Source organism: Sinohyriopsis cumingii, chromosome 16 (genome assembly GCF_028554795.1).
Source record: "Sinohyriopsis cumingii isolate HCF-2022 chromosome 16, ASM2855479v2, whole genome shotgun sequence".
Classification (NCBI taxonomy): Eukaryota; Metazoa; Mollusca; class Bivalvia; order Unionida; family Unionidae; genus Sinohyriopsis; species Sinohyriopsis cumingii.
In genome coordinates, this window is record NC_142976.1 from 41,580,093 (window position 1) to 41,596,223 (window position 16,131).

Genomic DNA, 16,131 nt, shown 5'->3' on the forward strand with positions numbered 1-16,131 from the left:
TTCTTGTAATTAATCCAGAAAAAAGTGGCATGCTATGTGAAATAGGTTGCTGACCCATGACCTAGGATATTTTGTCACAAATGAATGCTGATTTTAGCAAGGTGAAATATTTGCACAAACTTTGTATCAGTTAGGTCTAGTTTGTTGTTTTATGGTACAGCAACACAAGTAGGTTATTTAGTGCTGAAGCAATCAGAGTTAAGTGCCTTGCCCAAGGACACATAATGGTAGCTGACCTGGGCTGATCAGATGCTGGGATTTGAACCAGCACCCTTTTGGTCAAGAATCAGATATGCTAACCACTGAGCCACTCTGGCATAACACCTTTCTACATTAATGATATGTAGTTCTGATATGAATGCATTGCTTTTCTTTTCTAGTCTTCAGTCCAAGCTAACTATTTACTTGCTCCAAGTAGTACCAAAGGGAGATAATCCATGTGGGTTGCCCTCACTATCAAGTGAGCTTATCGGTCCCTCATGGAGAAGGACCTTTAATGCGATTAAAACCCAAGAAGTCAGGACTACTGCTACATCTTTGGTATGTTTGCATCATGCCTCTTCAGTGCTTTCACAATTCCTTCTCCTTATATCTGCAATCAGAGTGAAGGCACTTTTATCTTGTGCCCAATAGTGAGGGCATAACTTGTAGCCCAACATTCTACTGACTTACAGTAGTGAACACTCCTACCAAAATAGTAAGTACAATATAGTTTTCTACACAAGATTTGTTGTGTCCATCACTCTCCCTTTTAGCTGGTAAATTCAACAATGCAATAGTGGCAGCTATTGTATTACTGCTATTAAAATGTAGTTTTGTTGCAGGTAAACAAATTTAAATTAAACAATACTTACCTGCTACTATTGCAAATATTCCCTCCTCTAACCCCATTTTGGTTTCCTGCACTCAAGGTCCAAGTCAAAAGAGGATGGTATTCCATGTGTTGGCTGTTACTAAGGAGTTAGACTGGGATCATGTTCTTTCCAGTTTTTACCCTTCAATACTAATTGGAGGATGGAATAATAAGCTCGGACTTGGGGATGCAATGCAATTGTAGCCAGTATGCTATTAAAATAATAAATATACAGTCCTTAATCATCTTTATCCTTTTCTTCTTTTGGGGGTAGAGTGTGTAGGCAAAATCTGTTCCAAACTTAAACTGCTAAAATATGATGCCTATAAAAATTGTGTCAGTATTAATACATTACTGCTATAATTGCACTCACCTGGTGGTCTTTGTTCTCAATTTCAGCATTAAGGTTTCTGATCTCCTGCTGCAGCTGTTTTATCTTTATATTCAGCCTCTGAACCTCCTCTTCACGGATATTACACTGGCAAGGTGAAACAGAATTATCACAGTAAGTCATTTATTTCTAATTTTTATCAACTTCATTCAATCTGAAAGCTTTACTACCAATGAAACTGATGACCAATTTGTCCAATAAAACTATCCAATAAAACAAATGACCATTTGTTCAATAAAACTGATGAATATTTGCCCAATAAAAATGACAACCATTTATCCAATAAAATTGACAACCATCTGTCCTAAGGCTATATTTCTTTAGCTTTCACTGACTGTGAAAGAATGCCAGCTATGACCATTGTGTATATCCTGCAACTAATTCACCTTCGATTTACAATCTTTCAGAAATATGAAGATATAATTTACATTGCAATTTTGAAAACTCTATATATTATTTCCTAAATGTCTTACAACAGATCTGATGTGGACTGTGAAATCACTTAATTTACACTACTAAGTGGAATGGCTTGATGTAAGGTATCAAAAAGACACTGCAGACTGAGCAGGATAGAGTGCTATTAAAGGTTCTTCAGCACTCTTCGGCATTGTGGCTGGACATGCATTCATGCATGCATCCATACAGACATATATTCTGTTATTGGTCATATATGCCAGAAATGTCAGACAGAACTTATGTTCTGTCTGGCTATAAAATGCTGAAATTGGACACTGGTTGTTTCTGCTAAGAAACTCATAAATGCTTTAACTTGCCTTGATTTTGACCTTGTCTCATTGACCTTATTTGATATTTTAGATGTGCACTACAACAGGTGTGGAACTGCTGTGGGGCTATAGTAAATAGTACAACAGAACCTATAGTCTGACTATACATCCCCGTTTGTTCGTACCCCCCTACCAATTTCAATAACGAAAATGTTTAATGTGATAAAAAGTGCAAAGAATTAAGTCAACTGAATCATTGATTTATAATTTCTAACCTGACTGTGACCAGAATGGCACTAATGTTGGCATCCCTTGCACCCTTTCATGCTTAACAAACTTTCCATACTAACATGGCGCCATATTGTGTAAACTATAGGCAAGTTTATTTCCAACAGATGACATAATGACGTAGTTCATCCTGTTCGGCAACTGCCAGAAAATTTCACAAATTACCATTACGTTGAGAGTTTGGAATTATACCCCTTTGCACACATGAACATAGAAATTAAACTACTTGTTAAATCCAAGTGAATAGCAAATTTGTTGTTGTCATTATTTTCCTTTGCTTGATTCAACATTGTACATATCAGAAGCAGACAACTTATGTATGTACAGCTGTAGTCATGACACACCCCTTTGCTGAAAATGGACTTGTTCAGGAACTGGAAATGGATGTGTGCATGTCCGTCTATTACATTGAAAACTTCCGTTAAGCATGAAACGTGCAGAAGATCACTGTATTATGGCCACTCTACTTACAGTCAGTTGGAAATTACAAATCAATGAATGAATCGACTGAGTTCCTTGCACTTTTTATCACATTAAAGGTTTCCATTATTTAAATTGGTGGGGGGGTACAAACAAACGGGTTTGTGTTGTCAGACTATAACATGTTATTGCCTCAACCAAGTTTGGGAGTGCACATTTCAACTACATGGGTAAAGAGGGATCCCCAATTTTTTCTCTCAAAAAAACAATGGAAAGAACAGTGAAATATTTTTTTTTAAAATTATAATGTTGATAATGGCTTTGCACTAATTTACATTCAACAAAGGAAGGTAGTTTGTTTATAACAGCAACTACTCCACCCCATAAACTTAAATAGTCCTGTTCCAAAGTCATATCCACCCACACTACCTGTATCCTATTATACAGACAATGGCATATGACCCATGTATATCTAATATGCAGCCAACACCTGCATTTCTAGCCACATTTTAAGAAATAAATAGGATTGTGTCACATTTTAAGCTAGTCCAATAAATCAGCTCCCAAACCTGTGTTGGTATAAAAACTACTGACATACCAGTACATGTTTGGGGGCTAACCTTATGAACTAATTTTAAGCATATTGGTAATTCCATAGCAATATAATGACTTAAGAACTTGAATAAAGGAAAAAATATGGATATAGTGTGTAGTGACCATTCCAAGTTAGGATGGGGGTGGATGGGATTGCTTACACCTGCCTTTAATAGAATGAATGTTCAACAAATATAAAAATTACATAACTTCTGAAACATTTATACATATATCCAGACAAATTAATGAGTATGTGTAAAACTTTAATTCGTCAGTCAACCCATCCAGCTATTCTCATTCGAATGAACCATAAAATAGAGCGAGTGCGTATAACTCACCTCTTCCATACAGCCCTGGTACTTCTCCTGTGTAGTGTCCAGCTCGGTCTGAAGCTTCAGCATTGTCTGGTCCCTGTTTGCTACCTGTAGGATATCAGCACAAGCTTTATTATATTTTGTCCAGTCCAGACAATACAGTACAGTCTCTTGTAAAATTAATCACATAACATTTATGTTTGTTACAATCATCAAGACCACATTAATAAATAATAATATTGAATAATGTGTTTAGATAGCTTCATTTTGTTCAAGATACTTGTCATCCTTTTAATTGATTTTAGAATTCCTGGCTTCCATCACATTCCAGCCAAATGATTTGAAGGTGAACAGAACTTGAAACCACATTCTGTCTACAAAATTGGGAATTGCAGAATAACTTTTGTCTTTAGCAAGTTCCTTGACAATTTGAATTTATTTGAAAAAAAGACATCAAAGACTAACTAAAGCAATATGACCTTAGTTTGTAGAAAAGCACTGACATGGTCTGCCAAGTGTGTGTGATATTCCTGATAACTGTTCTTCTCTTTCAGGTTTTAGTCAATCCTAGAACATGCTACACGATGCCATTATTTAGGCAGTAAGACGGCGAATTGAAAAAACACAAATATCAGGAAAGGCATCATACAATGTAGGGCTATAGTTATACTAGCTGCCCCTGAATTGTATTACTCTCTGTTGACAGGGTGTACAGGATTTTAGCAGCCTTTTGTCATATTTCCTTAGAATCGTGTAAAAAACTGTCTTTAATGATAGTGCAACAAATTTATTACTCCTCTAAGTGTTGTACACCTGGGTTTTGATTTGGCAAACCCAGATTTAAGTTTTGACTGTTTTCAACATTTTTATAAACTGAATTTATTGGTCTGCATATGCATACAAGACCTGGTTTGATGCGGGAAAGCTCAATTTAAATTGATTTTTCCCCAGAATTCTCAATACACATGTCCATCTTACTAACAGACTCAAATTTCCAATGCAAAGTCCATCTTACTGACACAGACTCAAATTCCCAATACACAAGTCTATCTTACTGACACAGACTCAAATTCCCAATACACAAGTCTATCTTATTGACACAGTCTCAAATTTTAATGACTTTCATTTCTGTAGAGGGAACTTTTCCAGACAGCAGAGAACTGAAAGGTTGCTATTATCTCTAAAATGTTACATGGAACATTTTTTAAATATTTTTCTTACCCAATAAATATATCATATTTGACTGGATCTACTGTTATTTCTGGGCATATTCAATATGATTATACTGTTATCCTAGTTATTGTTTTGTTTATATTATCATCCTATCATTTTAGACAATTTCATTTCTAGAGTATTTCTATGCATCTTGAATTTACTGATGATGCTTTCTAGAGTTTTTTCCTGTTGATGTAACACCACTGTGACATCACAATATTTATACTGAATACAGTATTTATATTGAATACATTCAAAATAAAATACAAATATTTCAAAACATATATCCAATAAATTTTTTAAATAAATTTTGAATTTTAAAACTGTTCACAGTTGCAATTGATGCTATTCATACACCTGCAAATTTTTCACATGATTTTCATAAAGCCCATCACGAATTCCATACACCCTGTGAGAACGGCAAATGCCATATTTTATGCACTGGCTATTGACCAATCAAATCCCAGATATTTCTAAGGAATGGGAATGTTTCTTATATCTGAGTGTAAGGGTATATCTATATAACACAGTAGTTGGGGTCCACAAATGCTGACTACATTATGTACTGATCTGTGATATGGAAAGAATGATAACAAATCTGATGAATGTATGTACGAGTGTGGGAGGGAGTGCGAGTTTGGGTAAACAAATAAAATGCCAGTAAAATGTATAGCAATAATGTTACTACCTGCCAATATATATATGTATGTATGTATGTACAGAGAGAGAGAGAGAGAGAGATATAGAGAGAGAACAATCAAGATTAAGACATGCACATGAAAACTAATAATTGCCATGTAAGAACCTTAATTATGATCCATGAGCTGTAGCATGCTGAATCTCAAATGGATTATTTTTATGTGCTTGTCAGTTTGACTCTTGTTTCAAGTAGTGTCCACAAATAAAGGATACGTAACACACACAAATATGCACCCTGACAAGACTATCTGATAACACTGGTCAACAGTGAAATCATTACTGACTTGAAAAGGCCCTAATCTGTAGTATTTTGGTGTGCCGAACACGAATATAACCGTGAAAAATTTGTATTGGCTCTCGTTTTGAAGATATTCATATACCTCATTTTCTATGTTTCACTGTGTAAATTTCTCCAGTAGGACTGCAGCAACATCAGGAATAATGATGTAACATTGCATAATACCATCATGCTCACATCATCCACAGTTGATTGCATCATTTTCTGATGCAATGCAATACTAATGCCATGCGGCTGCTGAAGTAAGTTGACGTCAGCAGTGTACTATACATGTGTAGGCCTATTATACTAATGCCAGGCGGCTGCTGAAGCTGACGTAAGCAGTGTACTATATAAAGCCCAATCAGATAGGTTCAGCATTTAAAATATTTTAGACGTTGTGCGAGACAGTTCAAGCTACTGTTACATAAAACTTATTATTTTATCCATTTACGTACAATAAAGAACAGTAATGCCTCGAAAGTGTGTTAATACCGCGGACAATTTTTGCTATATTTGTGGGGAAGTGACATTTGCCAACCAGAAGAAAAGTATCAATTCTCAAGTGAAGAAGGCATATCATCTTTACTTCGGATGCAAGGTTGGTGACCAAGACAAGCCTTGGGCTCCGCATATATGCTGTGCTACATGTACAACACAGCTTTCACAGTGGTTGAATTGCAAAAGGTCATCAATGCCATTTGCAGTCCCAATGGTGTGGAGAGAGCCAAGCAACCACCTAAATGACTGTTACTTCTGCTTGGTTCCTCCTCTTTCCGGCGGAATAACGAAGCGAAAGAAGTCGAGAATAGTCTACCCAAACATTCCGTCTGCATTGAGACCAGTTCCACATGGTGAGGGACTTCCTATTCCAGAACCTCCAGCAGAATATTCTCTTGATTCATCTGACGAAGACAAAGGTGAGTCGACCTGTTCTTCTCCTGGTCCATCAGCATGCAGTGATCCAGATTTTCACTGTGGTGCATCATCAACCCCACACAGAATAACACAGGAAGAACTAAATGACCTGATTCGTGATTTGGACTTATCAAAGAACAAGGCAGAATTGCTAGGATCAAGACTCCAACAATGGAATCTTCTAGAAGAAGATGTCACAATTACTGCATATCGAAAGCGCCACCAGCAATTGGAGCCTTTCTTCAGAAAGGAAAGTAATCTGATATTCTGTTCCGATATTGAGGGCCTCATGAATGCTTTAAAAATCACTCATGACCCACAAGAATGGAGACTATTTGTGGACTCTTCGAAACTGAGTCTCAAGGCTGTGCTTTTGCACAATGGAAACATTCTTCCATCTATTCCAGTAGCGTATGCTGTCCACATGAAAGAGACATACGATAACTTAAGGCAGCTACTGAATTCCATTGAGTATAACAAGTACAGCTGGCACCTCTGTGGTGATTTGAAGGTAGTTGCCCTTTTAATGGGACTGCAGCAAGGATATACAAAATACATGTGTTTCTTATGCGAGTGGGATAGCCGAGCAAGGGAAATGCACTACATGAGGAAGGAATGGACTCACAGGCAGAATGTAGCCATTGGAGAGAAGAATATCCAACACCCAGCTCTGGTTGAGGCTCAGAAAATCTTGCTACCACCCCTTCACATCAAACTAGGTTTGATGAAGAACTTCGTGAAAGCCATTGACCGGACTTTGCCAGCATTCCGATACCTGCATGAAAAATTCCCTCGACTCAGCGAAGCAAAGATTAAAGAGGGAGTTTTTGTGGGTCCTCAGATTCGAGAGCTTTTCAAAGATGACCGGTTCAACAACTTGCTGGAAGATGACGCGAAACAAGCATGGAATGCTTTTCGCCTAGTTTCTACAAACTTCCTCGGAAATGTTAGGGCAGAAAACTATAAGGAACTAGTAGAAGACATGTTGATGAAGTATAAGAAACTTGGCTGCAATATGTCTCTAAAGATTCACTTCCTTCATTCCCATTTGGATTTCTTTCCTAGCAACTGTGGTATTGTTAGTGATGAACACGGCGAACGTTTTCATCAAGATATCGCAACAATGGAACAAAGATACCAGGGAAAATGGTCCACTACAATGCTGGCTGACTACTGCTGGACACTCCTCAGAGATGCTCCCGAACAGCTGTACAAGAGACAGGCGAAGAAATCTAAGATGTAGTCAATGACTTGATTTTTTATAGGTAGGCTATTACAGTTGACCTTTTACTATTGGAATGCATTTCGTTATGTAAACATTAATTTCTTGCAGATTACAAAAAAACTAGAGCCAATTTTGCAATTTGACTGTCATATTCGTGTTCAGCACATAAAAATTGATAAGAATTGACTAATTTTATTTCAGTAACATGACTTTTGTAAAAATTTGTTGTCCAGTGTAATCAGTTTCATTTTATAATGAATCGCATTATGGCAGGGTTCCTTTGTATTAGATATAGTAATCCACTGGCTGAAATCTGTGATGCAAACAGAAGCTCAGTTTCTCTGGTTTTACTGTAAAATATCTGACAAAGCAACACAGCCCTCTCACTGCTTGGAAAAGTCTTAAAATTCGTATGTAGATTGCCACTATTGAGCTGTTGTTCGTGTTTTGAAGTTGAATTATGTTGCTTCAATGTTGAGAACAAAGCTGAAGGACACTGCTTTCTGACAAGCCAAGACAATTTCAAAATTGGGCATGATCCTGAAATCCAATTCAAAAAGAGATTCAGGACTGATAGTTGTCAATTTTGGGTAACCAAATATGGGTGCAATTTGGAAAATTAACATGTACCTGTCCAAGACAAAGGGAACACATGAATGATATAACCATGTATCAATTTTGAATTTATATTTGTTTAATATCCTTATTTTTCTGACCTCTTTCTGGCAAGTCCTGTGTTTTTCCTGTGAAATGGTGAGGTCTAGCTCGATCTGGTGGATTTGTTCCTGTAGCTGGGAGATCTGCTCGGTGCTCTGTTGCACCGTTGTGTTCAGTTGTGAATTCTCCTTCCTCAGCTTCTCCATGTCATCTTCATTCTTCAATACCTGAAATGAAGAAAAAAAAACCACAAATTAATTCACATGAAAAATCCCTTTTATCAAATGACACTGTTAGCAAAAAACTGGTTTAGTCAATTCATATTTATCATCAAATTTAACTCACATCAAGAATACAAGGTGATGAAACTAAAGGAAAATGTTTAAAATCTGATAGTGCCAAATTAGATCACACATACAGCAATGCAAAAGCCTGGGTTAGCTATTTCGGTGTATCCTTGGTAAAGTCACTTGCTCTCATTTCTCTGGCATGACACCAGCGATAACGTGTTTAAAGTGACATTAAAAATTAAACCAACTTAAATCAATAATTTTTAAAACTTTAAAGGAAACAAAATTGTGTATTCATCATGTGATACACAAACTGTTAAAGTTTTCTTCAATTTGTATAAAAAATAGCCTACATCTTCCTCACCCCAAAAATTTGCTAATGACAGAACTTACAAAAGTCTTTTTAAATATTTCATATAATTTGAGCACTCATGTAAGAGTTTCTTGTAACGCTACCATCATTACATTTGCATTCTACAGTAAAAAAGTTCTACGTTGCTTAACAAATGTTGAAAATCAGATCAAAGAAAGATATTTCTAATAAATGTGAATATCAGCTTGAATTTTATTATCAACAGCCATTTCAAAAGAGTGGAGCAGAAACCAAAGATCTTTTCATTGTATATACTGGAATTAAGTAGAAGCCATAGCTCTCTATTGAATATGGAAATGTTAATAATCAGATGTGTAACTCACCTCATTGTAGCACCTGCTGTATTGTGCCTGGGACTCCATCAAGTCCTCCTGAAGCTGCTTGATTTGATCCTCACGATGCCGTTTCTGGTGAGAAATAAATAATAAAAGGTATGATTGCACAAAAAATTAGCATTGTTCTGAGGTAATAATGCTAATTTCATTTTAAGGGCATGTGTAACCTGAAATTAACATGACAGATGGAAGAAGTAGAGAAAGAAGATTTGTGTTTCTTCTTTTCACACACTTTCATATTAATACATTTATCTTAAAGACAGAAAAGTACTTGTCCATGACCAAATTCTGAAATGGACTTGTTTACAGGCACAAGTTTCAAACAATAATAAAATCAATATTATTTACAGGCACAAGTTTCAAACAATAATAAAATCAATAAGTATCAAAAAGAACCAAAAAAAAGCAAGCTTTGGAAATTCTTAAGTACAAAAGCCTGACCCTATAGCACTTTGGAAGACTTATGCACCTGAAGAAGTCATATAAATTCCAAAATCCTACATATACAATACATGGGAAAATTCTATCTTAGCATTTGCATCAATCTGCAACTTGCAGGAAACCTATGCGATTCATTTTTATGGCTTTGCAATATGTAACAGAATGACTTTGCACCTGTAACAGAATGACTGCAATCTGTAACAGAATGGCTTTGCAATCTGTAACAGAATGATTTTTGCAATCTGTAACAGAATGGCTTTGCAATCTGTAACAGAATGACTTTTCAATCTGTAACAGAATGATTCTGCAATCTGTAACAGAATGACTTTGCAATCTATAATAAAGAAATATGTGATCTGTGAGGAATTACACCAGTCCAGAAACATGCCAAGCCAATATTTTCTCAAATAAGACATATGTAACTAATAGTTCCTTACCTCCTCCTCGGACTTCTTTCTAGTTTCGTCGAGGTCATAGTGGCACTGTGCGAGGGCATCCTGTAGTTTCTTGATAGTCTCAGTTTGTTTCTGTACCTCACTGACCTTTTCTTGATGCTTGGCCTTCAGCTTCCCAATGTCACCATTTAGTTTCTGTATTGTGTCATCCCGAATGATAACCTGTAAAGGAAATGATGCAATGTAATCGATAACATGATTGCTTAAGAGACGTGTATTCTGACAACAGTTATGTCATTACCACATTTTCCATTTTAGTACAGTGTTACCCTCAATGCAATAACAAGTAGTCAACTAAGATCACAGACCTGTATGACCTGCCTAATAGCAAAATGTAAAAGTTGTCGTCCAAGAAATCTTGGCCAGTGGGATGCTTTCTGTATAAATTTCTTCTAATACTATTGATTACATATGCTACGAAAAAAACTGATTCAAGGATTCTCTATTCTTTATGTATCTTATTGCATATTTTATAGCATTTCGGCATTATTTGTCTATTTCTTGTAAGATCTTTATGCCAGGATGTTATTGGTCAAAACTGGATGATTTCTAATAAGCAGTTTTTTAAATAAAGGTTTTAAAAAAATCTACTTTTAGAAATAGTAGTCATATTTGACAGCAGACTGGCATCCTCTGAAAATGACTTCAAACAGTTTTTAAGAAGTAATTTCAATTTTTAGAAGGTAGTTGGTCTCTTCATACATTCTCTGTTTCTCATTGGCCAAAGACTTGTAGAATAGTATTTGAGAAGTTCCAAACACTGACCAAAACTAAAATTAACATTCTCCACATTTGTATGTTCACCCATGCTTTCTGATTCTGAAGGCATAATGATTTTAAAATTGTTAGGATTTACTCACACCAAATTTTAAAAATGCTAACATATCTCTTAGTTAATTATACTTATATCTGGTATAAAAATATATCCATTTTATTGAAGTTAACATTGTCTTAATTAGGATGTACATTAAATAACGACCCCATGAATGCTACTTTGTGAATCACCATTTTCTGGATACTATATGATAGGCAACCAGCTCTAACATGTGTCATGGTAAATTCACACATTCAGAAGACAAGGATTATGCCTTTAAATCTGCAAATGGTGAAATATTTAATTAATCAGACAAAATATTGCAGAAAAACTGAGATTGTTGTCATTTTTATGGATTAAATTTCACCAGATATATACAACTTTTTAATCTGGCAAATCAGAGTAGAAAACTATGCACTTCTTTTATCTATGTATTTTTAATTCTGGTTTCACAGTGTAATTCAGACCTGCTGACCCTTAAGATCTGATCATAAGTCTTATGGAAATGACCCTTAAAATATGGACTTATGGAAAAAAAGCAAACATTTGGAAATGTGATTGTTGCAGTAAAATCCAGATACTGGCTTGTCCATGTTTAAGTGGGATCAGGGTTTCATAATAGATCCAGTGTTGTTAGTCGGGAAATTGAACTGCACATATTTTTCATACAAAATGTCTGCATGATCAAGATGTTGCTTATAGAATTTTCTAATAATCGCATCCAAAAAGCAATACATGTTCAAGACAATTGGGACAATAAATCTCTTAAAACGTTTGAATAGTAGGAAAGAATAAAAATATTTAAATTTTTGGGAGAGAAAAAAGGGCACCAATTACATTTACTGGATTTCATGTGATAGAGAAATGATATCTGTCACCACATAAAAGTGAAGCAAAAAAGCCAAGGATTACGTCATGATGAGAGATAGTAAGAAGCCATTGAGTTCCATGGGGGTTTGGAACAGCAGTTTGTGAAAGTGTACTGGAGGTAGTGAAGGTCTACGTGTAACTATTTAGTTGAACATAATGTTTACCGTCACTGAATCAGTCTTGAATCAAACTTCTGAACTTTTTTAATGCATATTTTCTAACTTTACAAAAGCAGCACATAATATTTTGTTATACCCTATTGAAAACTGGTCTAATGTATGGAAAAATTAACTGCCTTAATGAAAAGGTTTTGTTAGGCTTGGCAGGTCTATGCAATTCATAGACCTTGAACTCAGTTTATTAACAAACAAGTACAAGTAAAAGTCATTAAAAACAAAAATCTCTAAAAATACAATGAACAGTTCTCTGTAAATCAAAGATAAGACAGGTCAACTATACCTTGTTCATGGTCTCCTTCTGTTGTCTCTGCAACGATTCCAGATCTTGCTTCAGTTGTTGCACAAGATCATCCTTGTTAGTAAGCTGAGGGGAGATAATTAAAAGAACAAACTCATCCTTGTTCGTAGAATGAAGGAAGATAATTAAATGAACAAGATCATTCTTGGCAGTAAACTAGGGGAGATAATTAAATGAACAAGATGATCCTTGTTAGTTAGCTGAGGGAAGATAAATTAAATAAGATCATCTTTGTTTGTAGGCTGATGGGAGAGAATTAAACAAAAAAAAAATCATCCTTGTTAGTAAGCTAGGGGAGATAGTTAAATGAACAAGATCATCCTTGTTTATAGACTCAGGGTGAGACATTTTGCATCATGCACTGAATATACTGCTGTAAGATGATTTACAAGTATTTGTTACAATGTCATTGGTAAATTATGCAGAATAAACTGGTCACATGACTCTTGCCCTACCTTTGCATGATCCTTTATAACTTGGCATGGCCAACTTTGACATGTCTGCTTTTCATAAAAGGTCATACGAGAAGTATCTGAGATAATTTCATACAACATGCATTAAGAGATAATTCTTTGAAAAATTGCTGGAACAATAGATTCAGTGATGCACCTTCTATAATATGTGATGTTCTCTTTAGTAAATGAAAATGACACGAAATTATATATAGGACAATTACAAGAGCAATATGAATGACCAGGCTACCATAGGAAAAATATTTCCCTAATGATGTATTTACACAGAGTTCCAAAAAGTCTGCTTTCCTGCAAGGATCAAAGTATAGAAACCTCTATACCCTATTATTTTACCATTAATGAATTTGTGCAAATCTTGTGCATCAAGAATATTCACAACCTACAATTCCAGACTACATAAAATATGAAAAATGTTGAAGTCTCTACTGTCGATAATATTTTTGAAATTACAGTTTCATGCTAAATCCCGATAAAAATTTGAATTGTTAAAAAAAATATTAAGAAAAACACAGCGCTCACATTTTGGCTGAGGTTGTCAACTTTTGACTGTGAGGAGGTGAGTTCCACATTAAGACTCCGGACGGTGTCCTCAAGACGATTAATCTCGTCCAGCTGGTTTGCGCTTCGTTTCTTCAGTTCCTCCTGGTTCAACTCTAGGTTCCCAATTGTGCTCTTCTTCGTGTCCACCTGCAGCAACAAATTGCAAGTAAAAATCTCAACTTATCCAATCAACTAGGGGGATAAGACCAGTCTGACTGTTCATGGAAACATCTTTTAAAAGGCAGTAAAAAAAGTAATGTAAATACAGATAAAAGACCACCAGACAATGACTGAAATGTAACCACTTCATCACGGTGTTGATGATCCCAAAATTACACAACAGCTAAAAATTCTTCCACCAAACAAAACCAAGTCTGCAAAATGTTAAATTTTTATAATGTTAAAATGATCATTACTTTTGAAAAGATTTACTTTCTCATTTAAAAAATAAATCCTATACAAATATATAACCATTGGTGCAATAAAAACTAAATGAACTATCATGCATAGATGCAGGATAGATGATCTTGCCTTGTTTTGTTTATGTATATACATCTACAATACCAACCTACTTAAAAGGGAGAAAGCCAATGAGCGTCAATGTGTTGAAATTGCATTTTTTGTAAAAGTTAATATTAATTTTTCTCTTCTATTAGTTTTTTTTGTGCAAGAAATTTGTTCCTGGAAAACAGATGCCCCACCACACAGCACCTAAACAGAGACTTAAATGCAAAACATTAAGATGTGACAGATGAATAAGTATAACACAAATTGTTCCTACCTTTACTCTATCCAAGAAGTAATTTGCCTAACTGCTCTAACAAATCTATGATCTGTATACACTGGATTCACCAGGTTTGAGGAATCTGCTTTTGTAAAATCAACACTTCTGCATAGCTCAGAAATCTCTTTTAACTAAAAGCATCTTTAGTGATTAACAACCTGAAACATACTGACCATACATCCTTGCTTTTATAGAAATCTTACATGATGTCAATAACTGTATCATAATGAAAAAATGAAGGTGCCAACATACATTTTTCATTCTATATTTTTCAATAAGAACTCTATTATTTTCAACCAGTGTAAATTTCATGAATCTTTAATACGTTTTGGGTCATTATTTTATGGAAACTAGCTGATGTGTGCACTTCCCATACTATTCTTTGTAACAACCCTTCTTGAGGATAGACATTCAAAAACAAAGAGTAACACAAGAAAATACACACTAACGTATTCATTTTAGGTGATTTTGGATTGCTTGGACTCTCTGTTATGTAAAAATATCCACTTTTAAACATGTTAAATACTTCAACATTCCACAAGTGACCACCCTTCACATCTTTCATGTCACTTACATGTGTGTAATTTACAAAGGTCATAATCCCAGATCTGCCAGATTGGGGTACAAACAGATTTCTTGAAATCATGGGTAGAACAGTGTAGATCCTGACCTGTTTGCCTATTATGTGATGGCAAATCTGGATCTTTGAAAGACAGTCAGGTTCACCAGTAAAGTGGCTACAAAGAATTTCTTCAGAAAAGTTAGACAAAGGAGTCATGTTATTACCTCAGACTGTGTGGTCCTCAGTTGCATCTTTAACTGCTCAACCTCTCTCTCTAGTTGGGTTATCTGAATAATAAGACTGAGAAACTTCAGTATTCTTATTTCAAACAACTAACATGTAACTTAAAACGGTTTTGCAGGTCAGTATGACTTCACTGTAAACGATTCATTAATATATGACCTAACTTAAAGCTGAAGACAAAAATGAAATTTTCTTGACGATGACAACAAAAGCTGTAAGAGATGTGTGCATTGTAAAGTGTGTGACTCAGTACCATTTAACCAGTAGGGCCTTCAGTAAAGAAACTTCCTTTGGGAAACTAAAGTAAGTTAATGGGCATTTGGGAAAAATAAATGTTGACAGCTGAAATTCCAAATAAATCAAGGTCTCATCAATATAAAGGTTTGTGAAAAAATTTGGTTGAACCCTAAATTTCATCAGTAATGATACACAGCAGAAATAAACAGGAAATCAGGGGCCATAACTCTTCTAAATGATAATGTGGACTGTTGGAAACTGGACACCTTCAAGGTCTTACCAATACAAAGCACCATACCAAATCTGGTTGAAATCGAATTAATCTAGATAAAGTTATGCTGCAAAAACCAAAGTCAAGTAGACAATTTAACACAAACCAAAACAGGTGAGACAAAAACCCATATTATAGAACTATAAAGAGTGATGCATGTAACGTATGCTGTGAACCATGTGCAATATAAAAAACTCATTCCCAAAGCGTTTATTAATCAGTATGATATCTCATACACATTTCATGTTTTACATTCACATCCAACTCATCTGAAATCTAACATGACAAAGTTAAGATATTTTTATATATTTCACTGAAATAAAGACAATTCACCCCAGCATATGGTAATTCAATGAACACAGCCACCTGGAAATGGATTCTTAAAAAAAA

At 35.2% G+C, this 16,131-nt stretch overlaps 1 protein-coding gene across 16 annotated transcripts in view; it reads right to left on the reverse strand.

Annotated features, from left to right (window-relative positions):
- Positions 1-16,131, reverse strand: part of LOC149780294 (uncharacterized) — a 222,413-nt gene that overhangs the window by 86,497 nt on the left and 119,785 nt on the right. For all 16 annotated transcript variants that reach the window (XM_089937115.1, XM_089937101.1, XM_089937108.1 and 13 more), the window contains 8 exons: positions 15,215-15,277; positions 13,624-13,791; positions 12,614-12,697; positions 10,453-10,632; positions 9,563-9,646; positions 8,636-8,803; positions 3,610-3,693; positions 1,227-1,331 (listed from right to left, as the gene is read on the reverse strand). In XM_089937115.1, the coding sequence (XP_089793241.1) occupies positions 1,227-1,331; positions 3,610-3,693; positions 8,636-8,803; positions 9,563-9,646; positions 10,453-10,632; positions 12,614-12,697; positions 13,624-13,791; positions 15,215-15,277 (936 nt within the window). The remainder of the gene's footprint in view (positions 1-1,226; positions 1,332-3,609; positions 3,694-8,635; positions 8,804-9,562; positions 9,647-10,452; positions 10,633-12,613; positions 12,698-13,623; positions 13,792-15,214; positions 15,278-16,131) is intronic.